This window comes from Channa argus, chromosome 2 (assembly GCF_033026475.1).
Source record: "Channa argus isolate prfri chromosome 2, Channa argus male v1.0, whole genome shotgun sequence".
NCBI lineage: Eukaryota > Metazoa > Chordata > Actinopteri > Anabantiformes > Channidae > Channa > Channa argus.
In genome coordinates, this window is record NC_090198.1 from 1,033,041 (window position 1) to 1,058,147 (window position 25,107).

General features: G+C 38.8%; 1 protein-coding gene across 3 annotated transcripts in view; it reads right to left on the bottom strand.

Moving 5' to 3' along the window:
- arnt2 (aryl-hydrocarbon receptor nuclear translocator 2) overlaps positions 1–25,107 on the bottom strand; it is a 58,567-nt gene that overhangs the window by 23,592 nt on the left and 9,868 nt on the right. Inside the window, exons 3-7 of one of the 3 annotated variants that reach the window (XM_067493676.1) lie at positions 20,720–20,767; positions 16,998–17,045; positions 11,895–12,108; positions 10,248–10,461; positions 4,059–4,161 (exon numbers count right to left, since the gene is read on the bottom strand). In XM_067493676.1, the coding sequence (XP_067349777.1) occupies positions 4,059–4,161; positions 10,248–10,461; positions 11,895–12,108; positions 16,998–17,045; positions 20,720–20,767 (627 nt within the window). Of the gene's footprint in view, positions 1–4,058; positions 4,162–10,247; positions 10,462–11,894; positions 12,109–16,997; positions 17,046–17,137; positions 17,161–20,719; positions 20,768–25,107 lie in introns of those variants that run through there. The other 2 variants (XM_067493695.1, XM_067493685.1) reach the window with 2 other exon arrangements.

The following is a 25,107-nucleotide window of genomic DNA, read 5'->3' on the forward strand; positions in this document are numbered from 1 at the left end:
CGGCTGTCCAGTCAATAGGCCCATATGTGTCATATTGATAAAGAAACACATCACACAGCAATGCTTACTGAAACAGTACATTTCTTTGGTTTTGTTGCATATTTTATTGCTGTGGTTACTGTATGATTGACAGCTGGGGAAGCACTAAAATCCATTTTTGAAATCAAATTTAATATATATCACACATATATAACTTTTTAAATGTTATACCCTGCTACACATGACAACACAGCTGGAAGCATGGAGCATGGAACCAGCTAATTTTTTGTTTCTTCGGAAATTATGAACAACGTGACAAACTGGATTCTTTTTCTGACAATTGACTTAAGATTTTCACTCCCAATTTTAAAAAGTACATTAGAATATGTTAATAACATGTTAGCACTAGACATTTGCAATCACAAACTCAAGTGAGACTGCAAGCAAGGTTTGCTGTAAATCATCCCTAATGCATGATTGAGAAATCTTACATGACAGGTTTATAGACACTTTTTGTACTATGGCCAAAAAAAAAAAAATCCTGGCTGAATCTAATGATGGCTTCGCTGAAATGTCAGTGTGCAGATCATGCCGTGTTCCCCTTGGCCCTCTTTATGTATGTATAACAGAAGTTGCTATGTTTAATTGTTTTCATGCAGTCCCTTCCTGACTGTCCCAGCATGTTGTTTGAATCATGCAGGGCCTGGAACAGCAACAGAACAGAAGAATATGACTGTCCAACAAATTCCTAAGAACACAACACAGAGTGGCTCTTGTGCTGCTCACAGCTCTTTGTGATATATCCGGACAAAATAAGGCTTCAGCAGACCCTGGTAATTTCACACACTCTGGCACAGACACAACCACAGCATGTTAAAAGAAAAATGGCAAAAGGTATGTTATTTTGTCCAACTAAACATGAAGCAGCTGCGTTTGTAGCCAATAAGTAATGTGGACTGTTGTGCAAGTACAAAGAAAGAGACACATTTAGCGTAAACCGGGTGTTTAAAAGTTCACAAGCTATGGAGCAGACATGGGACGTCCAATGTATGACAATACCTTCTAGAATATAAATGGTAAAGCTTCTAAGTCTACTTACCCATGACGTATGAAGACATAAGTCAACCATCAGTTTCACAAGAACAAAAATATTAAACTTACTGTATCAGGACAGAAAGACTTGTGGTTTATGTGGTGTGAAATAGGCCAAGGTCGATAAACATCTGAATTTAAACTGTATTCTGCGTTGTATTAAGGTGCATGGTGTGTGAGCAGTGTCAAAGCTGTCCAAGTTATAACCCGCGGTTCCAGAAGAAGATCTCTCCCATTACCTGAATAGTCAATAAACTGTGTGTTTGTGACCCATTTAAAAAATCTGAATGAATAAGGTTCTTCTGTCCAAACAAACTCTGTTTAGACTGTCACAATGTAGTTTATGTATGTATGTAATGTAGTTTCTAATACAGCAGCTGAAGTAATTCCATGTCCACCTCTTAAAGTGGCTGCAGATTTAAAGTTTGTAGTTGGACCTTAGGATGGAGCATCTTTCTCAACCCCAGCCTCTGAGAGGCTCTGAGTTTAGCGGCGTGCCCTGCAGGGTACTGAACCTTTACTGTGCAGAAATTAGAGTGTTCTAAAAAATATCAGATTAAAATATGGGGATATTTGTGGAATGCACAGGATGGAAAGTGAAATAGTGCTATAGTTGACAAATCACTCTGACTACTAGGTCCATTAGTTTTTTATGAGTGCTTTAAAAAGTTTCTACCTCTGTGGTGGGTCAATAAAAATAATAACCTTTTAAAAGTCCCTAAGGACGCTACAAATTACTCTTATCAGCCGAAGAATTCAAACCACCAGGTGGTAGTAATGTAGCTAAAATAAAAGACTATTGTGCTTGAGACTTGCCACAAAATAAATTAACTTGGTTCTATAGGGCTGCTGGATGTGCAGATAAGGTTGGGGTGGATCTCACTCTACTTGACAAGAAATAAAGGGGCTGCAGTGATGGAACATACTATTCAGACAATGCTATATCATGTAGTGCTTTTGAACCAAGAGATTAATTAAAGCAAAACACTGCATAATGATTTGCAATATTCAGACGGAATCAGCAAAACTATCGAAGCCAAAGATGTTACAGGGAGTGGTAACCATGACAGTTACACATACATAACTTCACATAGAGTTATTATTGATCATTATTGCCTGCTGCATGAATGTGTATGTATGCAGGTATTTTGTAGCTGACAAATGTTATTTGATATGAATAGTAAAGCCAGTGAACGTTTGTGTGTAACATTTGAAGTAAGCAACTTCAACTGTTCACCAACAATTAATTGTGTCTGTTCTTGGTGAATAGCTGAATGATTTTCATCATTCAAATAAGAGTCAGTCAATTTATTATCAGCAGGTGTACCAGGTGGTTACCTTCAGTCAGAGACATCCTCAGATTTGCCTCTCTGAAAAAATGACAAGGCTCCTGACAACATTTAGTCCCACAACTTTAACCACCTAAAACCAATGTACTCATTTGTGTCAATCCAAACTGAAAGCACACATTAAAAAAAACGACAACAGAACAATCATTTGTGTAGGTGTGAAAACCTAGTTTTTGTGCAACCTTAGTTTTATATTTTCCATCTAGTTTCCCCCACTGGCTCTGAGTCAAATTGCACACAACAGCATATTATGATTAATAGAGGGAATAGTATCGTGAACACCACAATCAATCAAATATGAAACTGCTGTAAAAATGTCTGTGAGACTAATTAGAAACAGCTCAGCAGGAGTCTCGAATGTTTCCTGTGGACGCAGTAGCACAAAGAAAGAACTCGGCCTTTGCTGTCATTGTAAATGTATAATGCTTGTTACTTTGTAAGCTCCCTCCTGCAGACCACCTGCCATATCACAGGAATCCCTGCTGTTCACCGCTGTGTCCTTTTGCAGATTGTCTGCATGTCAGCTGATTCGCATGTACTGTTACAAAACAATTGTGACCTTTGCCTACAAAATTCTTCATTTTAGCCACATGTATTGAATTTTACTGAGTGATTATGTAAATCTGTTACTGACAAAATAATAACGGCATGATTAATTTACATCTCTGGAGTATAATCATGATTTCTGCAACTCCACCTATTTTATGCATTTTAATAATTTATCATAAAGACAAATGCCGCTTTTTTCACAAACAAAATTTATCTGAAAATTTTATTTTAAAACCAGTAGAATAGAATTTGTCACTGGACTTTATTAACCTGTCAAGTTGCAGTTTACACACGTCTGTCCAGACTCATTTGATAATCAGTTTATCCATGAGTCCAAGAGAAGGAGGAGAGGACAGACGTGAAGTCACAGCGACCTTGACCTTTGACCACAAATACAATCAGTTCATGCAGTATGCACCACACCTTATTGCTTTAAACAGGCTATTAAATGTCCTGATTTCATTCCTGATTCCTTGCATCACATAAATACAATTTAATAATAAAAAGTTAGAGAGAAATATGTTTAACTTAAGAATCAGATAAGAATTTATTTCTATTTTAAAAATATTATTGGTAGACAATATTATTGGCACAACAATAGAATGACTGATAGAACTACTTTACTGTATATTCAAATCCTAAAATAGACACACTTTACACATTGCTGACTGAGATGCTGGCAGTGTAGGCTGCAGATATGTCTGCAGACATTTTTGCTGAATGGGTAGAGTAAGTCCAAATATCGGCCAAATATCGGCCAGACTGACCAGATTAACTGCCCGGCCACTACTAGTGAGACATGCATGTTAGGTTAATTGGTGACTCTAGAGTATATCACAGAGACAAAACAGAGAATATCTCTCTGTTATGTCTCGGTGATAGACTGGCCAGACGGTCCTGTCCCCTCTCCAAGGGACAGTAGAGATACGCTCCCTGTGACCCTGAACAGGATGAGCATTTAAGATAATGGATGAATTCATTATAACACAGAACAGTGGATCCTAGAACTGGATGAACTGCATGAGTAGTTTTTTTTAGACCTTCACCAATTCAACAAACGGAAATAAAAAGACAAACACAGTCACACACCTCATCCGACAGATGAAAGATCGCCGGGAGCCCATGCACATCCGCATGGAGGACTGCTGTCCCTCCTTTTTCACTGTTCCTGTTTTCAGGTCCAGAATCCGCCCTATTAAGACACAAACAGCAGCTCAAATTAAAACAGGGCCACCACGAGTACACAAAGACCTTTACAATTTAAAGCACAAATGTAGTAGTTCCTACTTTCACTTTCATTTTTAATCAGTTGAGTGGATGTATATAGTCTATATTTTTAGAGTAATGATTAAAGCAGAAAATGTTAAACTCAACAACAACATATACTAGGGTCCAAAAGACTGAGACCACATTGCAGCATAGCATTGAAATCTCTGTTTATATACAGATCAGGGCACATGTCCTCTGAGGAATTCATTCAAAATAAAATCTGAAACAACAAGAAACAGTGGCTCAGGTAGCTCTTAACATATATACTATGTTCTGTAAACTCCAAATGCAAAATACATATTTAACACCACAGCATGTCAGTCGATTTTCATCTATTACCCAAAAATAAAATAAAAATGTACACACACTACACTGCTAACAGTCTGTAATAAGTAGTATCGGTCACTTATTGTCATTTTTCCATTTGTCAACCATGGGGCTAATACTGTATGTACTTGTTTACAGGAGGGATAAAGCCTATGAATACAACTGTTGTCATTTTTCATTATGCCAGTCGAAGAAAGAGCCATAAGGAAAAATACACTCATCATAATAGCAACTGCTCAGCATTTGTCCAGAACTTGCTGTGGACAACTCCAGGTTGTTGTCTCTGTACCCAAACTCTGTACCCGTTCAGATGCAATGAGCATGTCCAATCAGCATCAATATAGGGTAATGTCCTGTTGCGTCGCTATCATTTTATGATATTCATTCAAACTTTCGAAATATCCGATGTGGTGCTGTAATGAACTATGGTGAAAGGGTGAGGGTGTACAGGACGAAACAGAAAAGGTAGATGAGACCCCTCAACTTGGTGTTGTTAGTACATCACCACGACAAAAGGACTGATCCTTTCCAGATGTAAAAAGAATTCTCGGTTTCTCACAAATATGAATCTAACTGGAACTTTGCACGCTAACACACACCAGTGATGATGCAAATAGACGAGAGAAGGTGGACGACCACGATAAACACATAACAGACCAAATTCCTGTATGTCATCAATTATTTGCCCAAACAAGAAAAAACAATGCGTAACAGGCACATTCCAATCTTTTTACTTAAGCTATTTTCTATCTGCGTGACCAAGCGTGTTGGCTGTTAAACTGTATCAGAACTGTTCATTAAACAAACTGGTCTATGGTTAATATTTCCCAAACAATAAAGAGTGCAATATAATTTGTGATTATTTTCTATAAATAAACAAACAGTCTGTATTGGTGATATATAAAAGAATGAACAAGATAAGTTTGTATAAAATATAATTTGCAATTCAATTTTTAGAAGTTTTGTAAAATAAAAATAAAAACGTCAGCAAAACCTACTTTGGGCTATATTCCAAAATTCTTAGCATTCCTGCAATTATTTTATGTTTATTGACCGATTGAAAAGCTGTATAGTTGATTTTATAACAGGCCACTGGCAGATCATGACATCAGTTCTGACATCAGACGACTATATGATGATATTGTTGATAGTCAAAGGTTAGTGAGTAACACTGTGCACTTTCCATTAGTCAGCTTTCACTCGTCATACCAATTAGCCAAATCTAAAACTCTTGAATTTTATACGGCTGTATTTACAAATAACAAGAACTAGCTGGAACAAGAAAGGTTAGGAACAACTGAGTAACACTTGTTATCTCTAATATAAAATTGTGTAAAGTAGGGTTGGCAAGGAACTAAGTCCATATACTACATAACAATTGTACTTAACAAAAATGTTGACTTTACCGCAGCATATTCATATTCTATTACTTTTATCTTTACTCTACTACAATGTTCTGACAGCTTCAGTGGCCACTGTGGTGCAGGAAGGTAGAGTCTTCATCCACCAATCCCGCAGTTATTGGTTCAATCCCCGGCTCCTCCGGTCCCATGTCGAAGTGTCCTTGAGCAAGACACTGAACCCCAACTTAGTTGCTCCCGGTGAGTGTTGGCCAGCTGCATAGCAGCTCCCCCATCGGTGTGTGTGTGTGTGTGTGTGTGATTGTGAGTGTGAATGTGTGAATGAGAAAGTACTGTAAGTACTTTGAGTGGCAATAGGTAGAAAAGCACAGAACATTTACCATTTAAGATTTTAGTTACATTGCAGCTGGAGATTCTTAAAACCAAATTTAATCAAATAATAATACTTATTGTGGATAAAGCAGCTGTCAGTAAAATCAGCTCTACCTTTACCTGCTGTTTTTGCTCCACACGTGTGGAGTATTACTCTAGAGTCTAGAGTAAGTCTGCCTGCTTCTGAATTTAGAGATTTTGGATTCAGCAACACAAAACTGCTGATGAGCACACTTAAACTATTTAAAAGTGTGCAAGTTTAAAATAAGATAACTGCCGATGGCTGCGTGTGCGAGTGGAAAAAGTGGGCTGGTAAGTTACATACTACTAGGTATGTAGGTAACCACTGTACAGTAGCAGGCACAGGTACTGTACATACCACATAGACTGGAAGATGGCACAAGCATCCCAACCGCTAACACACTTTGATATAACTTATAGCTGGTGTTGTAACACACATGCTACTTTCATGCAATGTCTACAGGACATATCCTATGAAGGAATTTCCCATAACATTTGGGATAAATAGGAAATTATTTTTCCACCATTATTAGGGATCCTTTAATTTGTTTAAATAAAAAGTTGTTAACAATGTTTGGTCTTTGTGGGGCATTTCTGTGTTGTAATGTCTATTTAAAGACAGGAACGTTCAGCAGTCACAGATTATTAATGGCTCAAACTAGTGGGCTATGGAGTTCCACTGTGGAAAATGTAGGATCCATTGTTTATAGTGCACTGTGCTAAGTTCTAAAGGTATCTCAGTCTCTGTTGCTTCCACAGCCATTGCGGTTTGGAATTTTAGAAAGCTATGAAGATATGTTCACTGCTATGATTTGACAATAACCAGACAGGCTTACAGTAACAAAGCCAAAAATGTGCCCCATCCCACCAAGCTATGCTTCTGTTCTCTCTGATGGTCTGCACACTGCTCTGCCATTTGTCTACTCATCCAGCTTTGTAGCAAGACATAGATGTTTTTCCATGTGTTCATTTTGTCTGTTTACTACATTTGGAAGAAGCTGAAAGGCACACAGCAAAACTTAAGTTGAAACACTAGGGTAGTGGCATTCATCCATTCTTCCCTAAATTGTAGACAACAAAAAGAGACTCCAGCACCACTAGCATGACAGAAACTTTCCTCCTATATGTAGCTTTGAAGCACCTCTACACCTTAGTATACAGTATGCTCAACCCCTTTTTTCAGAAGGGAAAACACACTGTAGTTTCACTTTAGGATTTACAGTGTTCCGCTTTTCTGTGATTGAACAGAATGAAAAAAGGAATTAAATCTGATGCATTATGGTAAAAAAAACAAGTGATTTTAGCAAAATTTGTTATTTTGGGCAGTGGGCTTCTGTTCTGGCCTGTTTTCTTAAGTGTCTAAGAAAATAAGAAAAACTTATTAGCACAGAGTTGGAAAGAGGATGTGGTTGAAATTGCATACAATAAGGATATAAGCAGGGGCAAACAGCCGTTTCCAAACCTCCAAGATCTACCTACCAATGCCTCTAAAGCTCATTTAATAAGACACTATACCTTGTTTGTTTAAGTCATACACATGTGAAAATGATAATGCGGTTTTAGGATGAGCTATGTGCTGGAGTCATTCTTTGTTGAACAACACCCAGATGCAGTCTTCAAGACTTTATTTCCCACAGGCAAACATGCTTTAAAGCAATAAAACATGCCTACCTCACTAATCTACCAAAATAATGTCAGAGGTTTTAATGTGTCATGATGGAAAAGCTGTACTTTACACTGAGCCAGGGCCAGAGTCTATTTTGAGTTCTGAAACTCTTAAAAAAAAAAAAAAAAAAAAAATCTAAGGGATCTGAAGAAATACACAGATTACCACACTATTAATGCTCCTGCCCCCCCAAAGTAAATGGATCACAAACTACTTCCACAGTGAATTACTGACACCAACTGGCATGCAGCAAACAATAACTTGTTCCACTTCAAGCTGATTAATGTTATTCAGTCCTTCCACGTCAACAAGCTGGAAACACATCCAGTCATGCAATAGGCACATAAAGTTCCAATTGTGAGCAGCAGCAGAAGGAGGAAAAGCATCCAAAACATACTGCTTTAGTTCCAGACTGAAACTCTGCTCTGAGAAATGCTGCGACTTCAAAGGCAGTGTGAGGGCTTGGGTATTTGTGCATGCTCATTTGTCTATGGTCATCTGTCACAGTTCTACATGGAGATTATGTGCTATAAATTACAAGGCTCTGCTGGCTACGGAGGTTCAGAGGGCCCGTGGGGTCAGATGGACCGACGGAGACACAAGCTTGGAGACTTCCACTGAAATACTGCAAAGCCACCACGGTAACATGTAGAGAAAGAGAATACCAAGACAACTTTGCCCTCTAGTGGGCAGTTAAGCATTTTAGGCTTTTTGCAATCTGCAGTCATAACTGTCCTTAAGATGCAATAACCCTGATGTGTAAAATTGAAAAAAGGGGAATAAAAATACAGAATTTATCATCTCTGCTTAAAACTGATGTGGCCTTTGCCAGAGTTTATTGTAGTTACACAAGCCTTAAATCATGTTATTAAACGGGTCGTCCATTAATTTTTTTCTGCACTGGCATTGTTCAGTAGAGATAAAAAAATAATAATAATAATTATAAATTTTAAAAAAAAAGAGCAAATCTTACACAAAGGTTGATTTATCCAGATGTTTAGGGCCTCAACAAATCGGGAAATGCAGCTACATTACATGCTTCCTTTGACATAGGTTCTCTGCCTTTGATTCCTATTTCATGAATTATTATGTAACTGCTATATGCCTCTCAACTAAATATGGAGGACGTATGAAAGGAGAAAAGGAACGATGAATGTTTAAGGTTCAGAGTGCAGACTCTGAAAAACATGTTCACTGGTGTATTTTCAAGTTGCTCACTCTGGAAGTCATTTTCAATGGGCCTGTGTTTGAGACCCCTGTAACACAGGGTTTTCTAACCTCCTGACATCATCAGTTACTTACAGACTTGCTTCTTAAAGGATGCCATTAAACTTAGCTCTGATGTCTCTACACTAAAATACAGTATATCTCTATTTGTAGTTGAAAAATGCCTCCAGATGGTATCACTTGGAGGAACCTTCAGTTCAGATTATGTTTTCTTGTTGCTATGGAGTTAGTAACCATGGTCATCCTGCTTTTCCAGAGCTCCCCCAAATGACATCATCTGAACTCCTAATGATGAAAACCCTCTCCGGGTGATGCCATCTGGACATCAAAAGCCACAGAACACATTATAAATTGGTTTTACATATTGGAGTTATCATAACCACTGACAATGCAATATAAAGAATCTGCATAAATTATTTTCTAATATTTATATATTAAAAGATGAATATTATTAGACATATATCAGCAATAAATATTTATAATCATATCTGATAACAGACACTATTTAGACTTTCAACTCAGATAAGCTTCTAAGACCATGAGTCATGTAGGGAAATCAGGCCTCATTTGATACAGGATATGTTTTTCCATAACTGATTGCCATACAAAAGAACAAAACAACTGAATCAACTGTACTCTGTATAATTTAATGTAGTGTGGGTAACGATAAAGGATAGAATAGAATATATATAAATAATATGAGAACATTTCATTTAAACCCTTACACATTTAAGAGTAACCGTAGTGTTTTCACTTGAAGCCCTTTTGGAAGGAAAAGGAAAGTGTAACTGATAACATTTTAAAGTATTGTATCCTAAGTAGGTGTCATGGCTCCAGGCTGCTAAGATTGTGCATCTTAGTTCATAGACATTAAATTTGTTTCCCCTGTGTTTTTTTTCTGTGCTAAAAAAAATGCATGATGCACAGTCAGCAGCACAGCTTAAGAATAATGCAACACAAAAACAGCCAGCGTTTCCCCCATTAAAGTAAAATGTTCTGCTGAAAGAGAATTCTTAGTGACGCTGCTTACTCTACCTGTCATGGAGTTTTCTGACGTGCTGAGCTGTTCCCTCAGCTTGTCCACATCATCAGGGTGGACCTGTTCATACAGTGTGCTGCCAAACCACTCAGATTGGGGGTGGTTCAGCACCGGCGTCACCGAGTCAGAAACGTAGATCACCCGGCCCGTCTCTGCAGCGACCACAAACAGGAACCCATCTGCCGCCTCCAGAATCAGATGCTTGAGCTCCTACAGAGATGGGAAACATACATGCAGGCACACACACAGAGCAGCGAAAATGAAAACTGACTAAAACCTGGAAATGTGTTCTGTAGAAACAGAAGAACTACATTTTCTATTACATTTCATAAAGTTCTACATTACTGAGCGTAAAGTGCTACAAACATACTGTAGGAGGTACTCTACTGGTATTTTATAACTGTGTTGTATACCATTCACTAATTATTCATCACTACAAACAAGTCTGATAATTATTCCGAAGCACTCTTACAACCTAATAATCATGACAAATGAGGACATCAACCCCTTATTTATTACAATGTGTATCTCAAAGCCCTCATTAAATTAGCGGGTAGTAATCTGCCCAGTTTAAAATATTTCCAGGGTGCACAGTAAAAGCCTTCAGGCAACTTCAGTTACTGACTTCTCCACAGTACATTCAGTTTTAATGCAGGAAATGTTGAATCCAGGTCACCCTTTGAAAAAAGCTTGCGGACCTGCTAATATTGCGCTTTTGTTGTGAAGCAATACCGGAAAAGAAGAAAGGTTAGAGGACAGCAGCAATTCACAGGTGGTTGCCCTGGGACAGATGTACCACATGTAGGACAGAAATACATACACTCCGAACTATCTGTGAATACTCAGAATTGACAAAAAAAAAGCCTTTGCTATGCTGAGTAACTTTTCTATGTAGTTACTTTTAGGGTAACCTCTTATTCTGAATCACAAAAAAACTTGCACACTAGAATCAAGGGCTATGTGAAGGTATGACTTAAAGTATGATCGTTGTATATTTTTTCATATCTATCTATCAATCAATCAATTTTTTTACTCATTTACTCATTGTATCTGTTTAAGTTACATAAAATCAAAAAGGAAACACGTTCACTGTGTTTTTAGATTCCCAGAATTTGTACTATATATGATATGGTGAGTACCTCATGATAGAGTTTTGAGTCTTTCAGTTATCCATCATCCATTATTTAACTTACTGAAGATATACAGTTGGGTTTTTGTTCATCAACATAATATTAAATGCACATGCAAGTGGATGCTTAATTTATCAAGAGAGATGCAAACTCTTGCACCAATATAGTTTTTTTACTATAATTTTTTTAATTCACTCCACCAATTTCACACCAATTTTTGTTATTTACTGTACATTTTTTCAATACTTACCTTAATCTGTATTGTTTAAAATGCATTGTTCTTAGTGAAGCACTTCTACCTTTAAACTTTAGGTAAAATATAGATAATCTGCTTATTTACCTGACTAAAAGATTTGAAGTGGTAATTTTTTTACGCCAATACTTGTCCATTTACTTATGTGTAGCTGCAGACTGCTCAGAGGGTCCGTGCTGACCCTAGTCTTCCATGACATTATGAGGACCACCAGTGTTAATGTTGTGGTTGATTGTGTACAAAGCATGATGGTACTGTACCTGTTCAGTGAGAAAGGAGGGTTTGTAGGCCCCATCAGTTGATGTGTTGCCAGTGCCCCTCATGGATTTCATATGGGATACAGCCATACGCAGGATTGTCAGTTTATCAGGTTTTCGGGCCAGAGCACTGCAGGTAGGGACCATGTCTGACAGCTCAGTGATGTACTGTGTCATTTTGTTGCGCCGGCGTCGCTCAATCTCACTATGGTTCTCTCTAAAACAGACAAAACAGCCGTTAGAAACTTGAAAGATACAGACTGGTTACAAGAAGCCAGCCTTGTTTGAACAAATGATCAACAGCTGTGATGGGACTGATCATGGTTTCTCTGTAGTACCTCTCCAGTCTTTTGACCATGCTTTACAACAGGTTTTGTCCATTTCCCCAAACTGGGCCTCTTAGTCTAAATTCAAATGCTAAAAGAAGGATTTTGAAAATTAAACATTACTCTATGCTAGTATAATCTACAACAAGAAATACAGCGTCAGGTAGTCATCGGCCACTTTATCATTTACAGAGAATGGTCTGAAAAAGAGAAAATTCATAAAACTAATTTCACTGTGAAAATGCCACATTGATGCTAGAGGTCAAAGGAAAATGGCCAGACTGGTTCGACCTGATACAAAGCCAACAGTAACTCAAATAATGACTCGTTACAACAAAAGGTAGGCAGAAGAGAATCCTGAACAGAAAACACATCAAACCCTGAGGCACACTGACTACTGCAGCAGCAGATCACACAAGGTGCCACTCCTGTCAGCTACGAAAAGCAAGTGGAGGATGTAAATATTAAAATATATTATCTAGTCTGAGCTGATTGATTTCTGATGCATGATAGCGTCAGAATTTGGTGTAATGGATCCATTATCAATGATACAGGCTGATGGTGGTAGTGTAATTAAAGTGTAGGGGACATTTTTTGAAACACTTTGGGCCTCTCAGTACCAAGTGAGCATGAATATGTCCATCCCTTTATGAATACATAACCCATCTCCTGATGGCTACTTACAGCATGATAACATAACTGCATGATCATGTCAATATAGATCACAATTTCCAGGACCTTGTTAAATCCATCATTCAGTTCTGAAGACAAAAGGGGTCCAAACTAGTACTAGCAACATGTACTTAAAAAGGGGCAGGTGACTGTATAGTTAAATAGTTAAAGTACACATGTGCAATACTTGAGTATAATATTGCTTGTCAGCTGCATATCAACTGCTCATCTTTTTTTCATGTCATTTCTCAATGTGAGTTTTCCTCAGAGACATCTGAAGGCGCTGAGCTGATTAGTTAGCAGGGTCTTTTAAAGCAACCGGGGGAAACACCTCTTTCAGACAGAGAGAGTGCTACTCGTGTTTTACTGACTCAGTCCGATACAGGACTCACCGACAGGTTTATATACTCACACTGGATTCAATGAGAAATATTTTCTATGGTAAAATAAAATAAATTAAGAGCCCTAAAATTATGCTTCTCCTCTAATGCTATTCTTATCAGGGGGAAGAATACTATGAAGCTTTAAAGCTGTGTGAACAGCTTCATCAGGCAGAATGGAGCGGGTTAAGCATAAGGTCACAAATGTCATTTACTGTGCAGACACAGAATTTCAATTGTGACTACTGGATATCTGATACCAGAATAACATGATTTTAGCTATTTTGCTAACTCAGCCAACTTTTGGCACAGTTTTTACATCGGATGTCCTTCCTGATGCAAACCTCCCCAATTTCTAAATGTAAGATGTTTAAGGATTCCACTTCAGTGGAATTGCTTCTGTAGCAAGACATCTGATAGAAAACATACTGACAAAGACTAACAACATTCATAAAATGGTAATCAGCAAAATAAAAGTATTTTATATATGTAAATATAAGTAAGGGACTTAGTTTTAAGGACTTTTTAAGACTTATTATTAATTAAGACTAATCTGATTTTGTAATATCTGATCAACTTTACCTTTTGGAAAATGCCATTAAAACATGTCATATTTCAACACTGACACTAGCTTTAGTCTTCTAAAACTAATTATGATCAAGAAATAAAAAATAAAAAAAGTAATTAAATAAATAAAAACTTAATAAACACATAGTCATTGGATGAAAATTATAGCAGATATGAATCTCAATTTTTCTTTTCCTTTGGGCTGCTCCCTTTCAGGAGTCGCCACAGCGAATCATGTGTCTCCATCTAACTCTGTCCTCTGCGTCCTCTTCTCTCACACCAACTAACTTCATGTCCTCTCTCACTACATCCATAAATCTCCTCTTTGTTCTTCCTCTAGACCTCCTGCCTGGCAGCTCCAACCTCAGCATCCTTCTACCGATATATTCACAGTTTCTCCTCTGAACATGTCCAAACCACCTCAATCTGGCCTCTCTGACTTTATCTCCAAAGCATCTAACATGAGCTGTCCCTCTGATGTCCTCATTCCTGGTCCTGTCCATCCTCGTCACTCCCAAAGAGAACCTCAACATCTTAAGCTCTGCTACCTCCAGCTCTGCCTCCTGTCTTTTCTTCAGAGCCACCGTCTCTAAGCCGAACAACATCTCTGGTCTCACCACCGTCTTGAACATCTTTACTTTCATTCTCGCTGATACTCTTTAATCACACAACACACCTGACACTTTTCTCCACCTGTTCCAACCTGCTACTCGCCTCTTCACCTCTTCTCCACACTCTCCGTTGCTCTGAACCGTTGACCCTAAGTACTTAAAGTCCTGCACCTTCTTCACCTCTGCTCCCTGTAACCTCACTGTTCCACCTGGGTCCCTCTCATTGATACACATGTATTCTGTCTTGCTGCGGCTAAGCTTCATTCCTCTGTTTTGCAGAGCAGACCTCCACCTCTCTAGATTTTCCTTCACCTGCTCCCTGCTCTCACTACAAATCACAATGTCATCTGCAAACATCATAGTCCATGGAGATTCCTGTCTAACCTCATCTGTCAGCCTGTCCATCACCAGAGCAAACAAGAAGGGGCTCAAAGCCGATCCTTGATGCAGACCCACCTCCACCTTGAACTCCTCTGTCACACCTACAGCACCTCACCACTGTCTTACAGCTCTCATACATGTCCTGCACCTCTCTAACATACTTCTCTGCCACTCCAGACGTCCTCATACAACACCACAGCTCCTCTCTCTGCACCATGTCATACGCTTTCTCTAAATCTACAAAGACACAATGCAACTCCCTCTGACCTTCTCTGTACTTCTCCATCAGCATCCTCAAAGCAAATACTGCATCTGTTGTTCTCTTTCTAGGCATGAAACCATATTACTGCTTACAAATACTCACCTCTGCTCTTAGCCGAGCTTCCACTACTCTTTCCCACAACTTCATTGTTTGGCTCATCAGCTTTATTCCTCTGTAGCTGCCACAGCTCTGCTCCTCTCCCTTGTTCTTAAAAATTGGTACCAGTACACTTCTCCTCCAGTCCTCAGCATCCTCTCACTCTCCAAGATCTTGTTAAACAAACTAGTCAGAAACTCTACTGCCACCTCTCCTAGACACTTCCATACCTCCACAGGTTTGTCATCAGGACCAACTGCCTTTCCACTCTTCATCCTCTTCAACGCGCTCCTCACTACACTCTTACTAATCTTTGCTACTTCCTGCTCCACACCAGTCACCTCTTTCTCTGTATACACTCAGGAACTTCCTCATTCCACCACCAAGTCTCCTTGTCCACTTTCTTTTTTCCTGATGATACATTGAGTACCCCCCTACCTGTCTCCCTGATCACATTAACTATTGTTGTCTAGTCACCTGGAAAGACCTACTGACCACCCAGAGCCTGTGTCTACTCCTACTTGAAAACTACACAACATTTTTCCTTTTTCAACTTCCACCACTTTGTCCTCTGCTGTGCCTTCTTCCTCTTCATCTTCCTCACCACCAGAGTCATTTTACACACCACCATCCTGTGTTGTCTCTCCCCTACCAATACTTTACAGTCACTGATCTCTTTCAGATTACAACGTCTACATAAGATGTCGTCCACCTGAGTGCTTCTACCTCCACTCTTATATGTCACCCTATGTTCCTGCCTCCTCTGGAAGAAAGTGTTCACTACAGCCATTTCCATCCTCATTGCAAAGTCTACCACCATCTGTCCTTCTGTGTTCCTGTTCTGAAGACCAAATCTGCCCATCACATTCTCATTACCTCTGTTCCCTTCACCTACATGTCCATTGAAATCTGCACCAATCACCACTGTCTCACCTCTGGGGATGCTCTGCATCACTTCATCTAACTCACTCCAGAATTTCTAACTGACATCCTACTTGTGGGGCATAACCACTCACAAACATCACTCCTTCAATTTCCAGCTTCAGACTCATCAACCTGTCTGATACTCTTTTCACCTCTAGAACATTCCTCACAAACTCCTCTTTTAATATAACTCCTACTCCATTTCTCTTCCTATCTGACCCATGATAGAACAACTTGAACCCTGCTCCTAAGCTTCTAGCCTTGCTACCTTTCCACCTGGTTTCCTAGACACAATATATCCACCTTCCTTCTCTGCATCATGTCAATCAACTCTCTAGCCTTCCCTGTCATAGTCCCAACATTCAAAGTCACTACTGTCAGTCCTACATTCTTGGCTTTCGTCATCTCTCTCTGCCTACGAACACGCCTTCCTCCTCTCCTTCTTCGACCAACAGTAGCCCAATTTCTACCCGCGGTGTGCAGGTCAACAGCACCAGTGGCAGCCATTGTTAACCCTGACCGATTCAGTATGGAAGTTAGATTTGAGTTTCGATTAAATTCTTAATTAATTTGTCAACCAATCAGCATACATATACATAACTGATGGTTTCTAAGTTGCTACTCAGAGCTAGGAGCCCAAAAGTTCATTCAAAACTGGGTTCTAAGAGCTGTTTTCATTGGTTATACATGCAGTGCAGACACACAAAAAAGGACCTCTGGTCATAGTTCTAAATACTAAGAGAAAGTTCCCCTGGACATCCTTTTTTTTAGACACCAATTGTTTCGATTTGATGACATCAGAGTAGCTGTGAGGTGTACAGGTTGTACAGTCTGTTGATCCCTGAGTCAATAGAAAATCCTCTATGGCCCCAGCTGCCTAGGCCTACCTGGCATATCTCTCCTTATCACCACCAGAAATCTGATCATCATCATACCTACAGAGAAGAGAGAACACAGTATGTGAAACAATGTTTTTATATGTAGCAGCTCCGCTATTCACATCTCACATGCAATGGTTGTAACATACTGATCCATATCAGCAGATGTTTGATGGTAACAACATGGGCAAAACTGCAAAACAAAAACATGATGTCAGGATGGCCTTGACCTTTTCAGTGATTAAAAAAAAAAAAGTATTCTGTCCAAATGAGTAATTTAAGTAATTGTTTTAATTTTGTTTGGTTATAGTACAAAATAAATGTAACTCCCAAACATAATAACCAATATTCTTGGCAACGTCACATCAGTTGATATCAGCTTTACACCAGTAAAGTAAGTAAAGTAGGCACTGTGGGGGAATACTGTAAATTTAGTCATATGGTTAAATAAGTAGCAAACAGTCAACCGAGATGGGCTATTGAAGAGGTCACAAAGAGGACAAGAAGTCACAGGGTGGGTTGTGTTTAGAGGACTGCTTAAGATCACAGTAGGCACTACATTACGTTACAAGGCCCATAACAATGTAGTAGATAGTGGGTCCTGGGGTCACAAGATCTACAAGAAGGTGCAATAAAAGGGTTTTATTGCTGCACAACTGACATCATTAGATAACCTAGAAAGGGACAAGAGTGATGACTGTCAACTGCGTGCACCTGGTTTCTCCAGTCATGTTTTGTGAGGGTGGTTCCTGCTTTGGGTTTGAGTATAAACAAAAGGGGTTTGAGAGATACAGGTCAGAAGACACCAACGTCCATGTGTTCTTCTCCTTGCCGGCATGTATTAGACTGAGATGGGTTCTGTCAAGATTTAATAACACTTGACTGAGGAAGAGAGACAAATTTCTATCACAGCAGTTTTCTGTTTACCCATTTTTTTTTCTTTTAATAGACTGCAGTGGTCTTGCTCTACAAATATTCTTGCTATAAAACTATAAAAATTAGTGATCAAGTCTTTCCTATCCTCAACTGACACTGTTTTTTTTTGCTTTCATTATATACACACACACACACACACACACACACACACGTATATATATTTATATTTTTATATATTAAATTTTTGTTTGTTTGTTTTTTCGTTTGTTTTTTTGCATGTAGCTGCCAGATATCTTCAGATCTCTGAATAGTAGTTCAACTTATTTAGTTGTTTACTTTAGCATCAGCGTAGCCTTTGCAGTTTTGTACTAACCTGCTGAAGCAGTCACCACTTTAACAAGTCCTCTCTTCTCCTTCTCAGCTGTTGAGTCACACATTAACCTTTGCAGCTCTGCAGTAAAACTGAAACAAACTGTACCGTCCTGATTGTAGCTAATAACAAGCAAACAATGCTTATTCCATAGAGACTTATGGGTTTGTCTTTAGGTTAGCATCATCATAAAATGACCTATGTCAGAGGTCTCAAACTTGCGGCCCGGGGGACAATATTTTGTGGCCCGCAGGACTATATTAAAATTTAATGTTAGTGTGGCCCACAAGTTTGATATGAATGGCACTTTACCGAGTTGTGCGTGGAAGGTTCCTTTTTTGTGCAAGCTGGAGCTGAACGAACCTATGATGGCCGCCCGGGGGCTTGATGCAAGCCGAGAGACCTTGCACAACTATTGAGGCGCCCGTGTAACATCACATGACCGTCTTAGAATTACTACTTCTTACTGTGTTTGAAATTAACATGTTTGACTTCGAGCTGGACAAAGTCAATGTTACCGACGTTAGCAGTAGCAGTTTTTTGCGCTCCTTATCCTGGTACTTTCTACCATCTGCAAATGTTATGATATTCATGTCATCATAAAAGACAGGACCTCTTCTTCTTTAATGTGCAAGATGCCCCTCCTGTGCTTCAAATGGAGCTCACTGACCTGCAGTGCAACTCTGACCTCAAAGCCAAGTTCAGGGGAGGTGAGTGGAAAAGCAGACAAGCTTGGGCAATTTTTGAGAGAATTGACCCCCGGCTCCCCTGAGCATTCCAGAATGTTCAAGCGGACCATGTGCCTTTTTGGTGTTTTTCACGTTCATAAGAACCCACTGAAGTTAAAGAACTAGTGATGTTTGAGAAGATTAGATTTTTTTACCAAAGCTTTTTTGTGGAATACCTGATTCCAGCCTCACCCAGACTCTGCATCCTGCGGCCCCCAGGTAATTTGAGTTTGATACCCCTGACTAAAGTGTATAAAAACGTATTCAGTTAGACGAGAAAAAAAAAACCTGCTTGTGAAGATAAACAAGCTTATACTGGATAAATCATCTAAGAATAAATCCACTGAATTTATGTCATTTCTCATTAGTCTGTAAGATCTCAAAATGTACAACTATTCATGAATTTAGGTATGATTTTTTTACAACCACATTTTTGGTTTTAGTAGCATGGAGGTGTGAACAGCAGCCAGAGAAGTTGAGAGACATGCAATTCTTTCAGTAATTCATCATCCTGTGTGAAATAAGTGCAGCTGTGTATTGCAGAGGGCTACGGTTCATACATGCTGGTGTCTTTATTCAAGTCAACTAGTAAGGATTTATACTCACTTATACTTAAACATAAATCCTACATCAATAATGGTCTAACTATAAACATGAACCATGAGGATAAAGAAAAGGGTGACATGAGTAGAAGCCAAGTAACCTCAGTCAATGACAAAGTGTGTAGATCAGCTCAGGCTGCACGATGGTAGTTATTAAAAGGGATGAAGGCTGGAATAGCATTATCTAACTCTGCTTGGGCCTAAGAGGAGGTAGAGAAATGTCTTGTCTCCATGTCCTACTGATTTAATGTACAGTTCTTTTCATTAATACATTTACTATTAGGCTGTTATTTAGACTACAATATGCAATATTATGATTATTTGGAAAACCAAGCAATTCTATGTAACAAACAAACGTTCAGCATCACAGGCAGAAGGGTATAATCCTTTCAGACTGTCAAATCAATCAGTTTGAAACTACTGTTTAATTTAAATTATAAAATGTTTAAATTAAGATAAGACTAATTAATTACTGTTGATTTTCTCTAATTTGGTGATATATAATAGAGTTTTATAAACATGACCCTATTATAATTATTAGTATCATATAGAGCAAATACAAAGAAAACATTTTTCTGATTAGTAATATAAAGATTTCCTGTAGCCAGCTAAATGTGTTGGTCGATTATTAAGAGATTGATTCCTCATGTGTCCAGCAGAGGGAAGCTCACTGCTCAATTTAGCAGAAACAAATCTGCTGCTGTTTTACCGGCTCAGAAATAAAACACTTACAGGGTCACACATTACACAGAAAAAGAGATAGAAAAAGATCAGATCTGAGTCTCTCTATTAAAAAAAAAAAAAGAATACATAATAGGGGCCTTTGGTTTCGATGGAGGAAAAGATAAAGTAAGTCATGAGGTGTTCACGCAACAGACTGTGTTATACGAATGGGGTATCTGCAGAGTTGTCAAGACAAGTTTGAGACTTTTTAATTGCAGCATTAAACACATCTTAGACCAATTTAGCACCAATGTAAAACTAGTGCTTACTGTAATACTGACATTTTTTATTCAAAGATTGCAGAGAAGACTGAGATTTAGCAATTTTTACATATAACGCACATTTTTCATACCCGCAGATACCCTGAAACAGGAACTGTATGATCTTTGTAAACTAGTTATATCATTTTTCTGACATTTCCTGTGTTCTCACCTTGAAAATTTGCTAGGTCCCTCGCCATCTTCATCATCAAAGTCCATTCTGAAAAACAGGAAAGACAGTTGCTACCTCCATTAGGCTGACAGAGCAATGCCATGACAACACACATCTGTTTAGAGTAACAGAGTACTTCCTTCTTGGCTTTGCTGCAGCTGGTTTGGTGCTGACAAATAAAGAAGCAGATAGATGTGTCTGACCGGCAGTTGATGCCTACTGGGTACAGTGCTGATGTACCCAGGAAAAGACCTACCCATCTTTTCTCTCAATGTCACCAGCGAGTCAGAAATCATTGTGGTATAAAGTTTGAACCGTCTACTTAGTAGACGTTTAACACAGGCTCCCGACCTGCATGCGGCTGTTTGCCTGGTTTCATGCGGCTCTTGCGTTCATGTCGTGTTCGCTTCGCTTGAGTTCAATACAGTATTTTCGTCAAACACACATGTGCGTGAGATGAAAATACCGTAAAGCTTCCCAGTAGGAGCAAGATCATTTGAGTAAAAAATCTGTGTGCATCACTGGTTGAAAACCTGCACGAAAGCTTCAGTGATCTTCAACTGACAAGGCCAGAGATTAAGTTCCTCGTCGACTTAATGCGGAGACGGACTGTTTGAAAGCCACAGATGAGGCTGCGGCTGATTTGGAGATGATCGATCTTTGTGAGGAGGACCAACTGAAACCTGCTTTAAGGGAAGGGACCATTGAGATCTGGAAAAGTGTGCCAATGGAAAAATACCCTAATGTCAAACGGGCTGCGCTTAAGATCTGTGAATGTTTGGGTCAACATACGTCTGCGAGTCTGTTTTCTACCCTGAAACACGTGAAATCAAAGCATCGATCTGTTCCTAATGACACCCATGTGAAAGAATTGCTTTGAGTGGCAACAACGGAATACAAGCCAGATTTGAAGAGGATTGTTCAAGGCAAGGAATGCCAGAAGTCCCACTAAGCAACACGCATAGTAAAAGAAAAACATTTTTCTAAATTATTGTATTTTTGTTTGTGGGTTTGGTTGAACTTGGTTGGGGGTTTGTGTCTGAGACAGTGCACACAATGTTCATTGTTGAAAATGACTGGCCTGTGGTCTTAGTACTGTAGGAGTCAATTTCATTCATCATTATCACGTTGGTGTGTGACATTTACAATAGATCTGGCTGAGCCGGTGTGTTTGTGTGTGTGTGTGTGTGAGGAAGAGATGGGGTGATGTTCATGTGTGCCAATGTGTATGATGTGGCTCTTTGTGGTAACACAGTAAAAAATGTGTCTCTTAGTCTCTGACTGGTTGGCCACCCCTGGTCTATGACCAGAGTAGCTATGGTGTCACTACAATGACTTCAAAAGCTGACAGAGCATCTAAGGAAAGCAAGTCAGAAGGTAGCATGTAATAAACCAGGCACTAAAAAACAGTTTGATTTATCACCGGAGAAGAAGATTATTAATAATGTGTTGATACTGTAAAATGAACACTGCAGTATAATAACAATTACCAGGATGCAAGATTTTCCCAATACAGTTCAGTAAGAAAATCAACACCAAACTTGACTGTAAGTGAATCAAAGAATGGTGGATTTAATAAGCTGAGAAGCAGAAAACAACGCTGTAGGATCCATACCCTGTTTCTTCATTCTCTTCTCTCCACGCTTCTGTGCATTCTACCCAAAGTACCATTCTGCACAGTGGATTACTTGTGAGGTTTCTGCACCAAGAGGTTAGAATACCTCATTCTTCTCTTGTCAGCTTTTTATCTCAAACCACGTCACAGTGAGGACAGTTGCAGAGCTGCTTTTTCACAAACAGTCATGGAACAATGACACATACAGACAGAAATAACCTGGGAAATGTAATTTCATCCACTCTCAGTCAACCAGAAGCTTTTTTGATTTATGAATGTTTGTAGGTTTAACTGTATTAAGAATTACGCTGCACCCATCAAAAACTGATTTTACTAAATGAAAAAATTAAAAAAGTTAATTCTTGCTAAGAGCTCGGACAGAACACATTTAGAAACAGGATGATGTTAGTGTGTCACAGCAGACTCAGTACAGTGATGACACACAGTGACAGGAATTGAGCTTTCCTGATAAAACCAGTCAATGAGATTAATGGTAAAAAAACAAAAAACAAAAAACAAAACAAAACGTTGATTAAATGCATATCTGACACATTGATGTAACATCAGTAGTTTTCCCCTTATATTTAAAAGCTAACTGATTAAAATACTGCAGAGCCTGATTGACACAATATTAGGTTTTGCAACTTAAAATACTGACGACATCCACGAGAGTATTAAGATACATACAGGAAATCGAAATCTGAATTAAATGGAGCCTATATTGTGATTTCGTGAATTTAAAGAGGCAATTTAAACAGGAAAAGAATATAATTCGTTTTCATTGTTGCAAACAGTGTCTTGGTCAAGGACACTTGTGACAGGAGGTGGATGGCATCTCTACCATCCTGCGCCACAGTCGCCCTAGTTTAATACTCATTATCGTTAACCACGCCACAGCTATACTGCTGGAACAGTTTAATATAAAACAACCTAAAGTCCAAGCAGCTTACTTCAATTACGGCAGAGATTGATCTTTCACAGGGGAAAGGTTTGAAGTCTGTGTCTCTAGGTTTGCTCTCACACCTTTCAGTTCTGCTTTCCTAGCAACAGCATCAATAAGCACTAAACGATCAGCAAGATGTGAAGCTACTCCACAAAAATTTCTGCCACATTTACACAGTAGACGTTTGACTGGCAGCTTATGCCTGTAAAAGTTGTAGAAGGTGATGTAAGGTTTCCGTTAGGCAAACCAGGGCAAACGTTTGTAGGTCAGATCCACCTTATTAGTGCTTTGTGAAGTTTGTAAACTTGGTTAAGTCAGCATTAAATGAAAAATAAAGTCGCCTGATGTGTGTTTCAGCTAAAATCACAAACTGGGACACTAAGCTAAAACATACATGCAGCAATAAAATAGGATTGTATCAGTATGAATTACAACAATGTAGATCATCGCATGAATTTGTTGCTTGCCTGATGGGACAACTGCATTCCACTTTTCAGAACATAGAGTTTAGTTGCTACAAGAAAAAAGTGGTTTTGAGCGCTGGTCTAATGTCACCACTGTATAGCATGTGTGCTGGGTTCTAATTGCTTTTATGCTTTTCTTACTTTGTATTTGCACAATGGTTAATTCATAAGTCACAAGTGTTGACCTGCCCTTATGTTCATTAGTTTCTTTGTCTTCTATAACAGTAAAATAAAAATCTTTGGACAAAACGACAATTTAAGATGTCACTCTGGGTTCTGGATAATCGTGACCAGGATTTTGTGCTATAATTTTTTTGACTAAATAATTAATAACAATCTTTAGTTGCAGCCTTAGTCAAGACGACCTTTCTGCATGTATTTTAATTTGAAATCTTTCTTTAATAAACTGGAGAATCTTTTGTAACAAGGTAATACTGGGCACATAAAGAACTAAAGGCCACGACACCTAGAAATATGGACAAGTGATAAGGACAGGAATGAGGTATATGATATACAACATGATGTGGTGCAACATTTGCATGTGTGTGCTGAGCGAGACTGGTGTGATAATGGTAAGTTAAAGCTGCCTTGTTTACAATTTGTATAAACAGGTCTTCAACTTCCTCTTTTTCTAACGTAAGCTCAGAATGTATATTCTCGCCAGCTGGCATTTTTGGATTATGATAAAGTGCCACTTGTCAGCTCAGACAAAAGACAATGTGAGCAGATGCAACATCTGGTCTTTTCATGGTCTGCGCCACTAGTTCTTTGATGTCAGTTGGACAGGAGGAAAACTAACTCATTGCGTAGGATACTATAATCATAAATTGCTAATTTTTCTAGGCTTCACACACACACACACACACACACGAAATCCTCATCCAATACAAACTTAATCACTCACATAGCTATTCTGTTATGAAGCTTTCTAATGCTTTTACTCTTTTTCCTGCCGATGCTCCATCTTCATCACACACTCCCTCTCCGTTCGACACAAAAACTTTAATGCTGCATAACAGACTGGAAGAACATATCAATGCCAAGATGCAAATGGTCATTGAGGTGACCAGCCCCAGCTGACTACGCTGTGTCAGTCCAGCAGTGTTCACTCATCAAATGAGTGATGCTACCTGTAAAGGTTTGGCCGAGTGGTGGAGGACAAACATGCAGTGAGGCAGGAGACACTTCACTCAGTGTGGGATTTATTTACAGTTAATCATTACAGTTATTTTATGAATGTTTGGAAAATGATATACAGCAAAAATATAAATCTAAAACTGGTCAAACAAAATAAGAAAACTGAACTCAACAGAAAAGAAGAACCAAGCTAGAACCACTGCTACAGGGCTGCTAGCAGCAGGTCTAT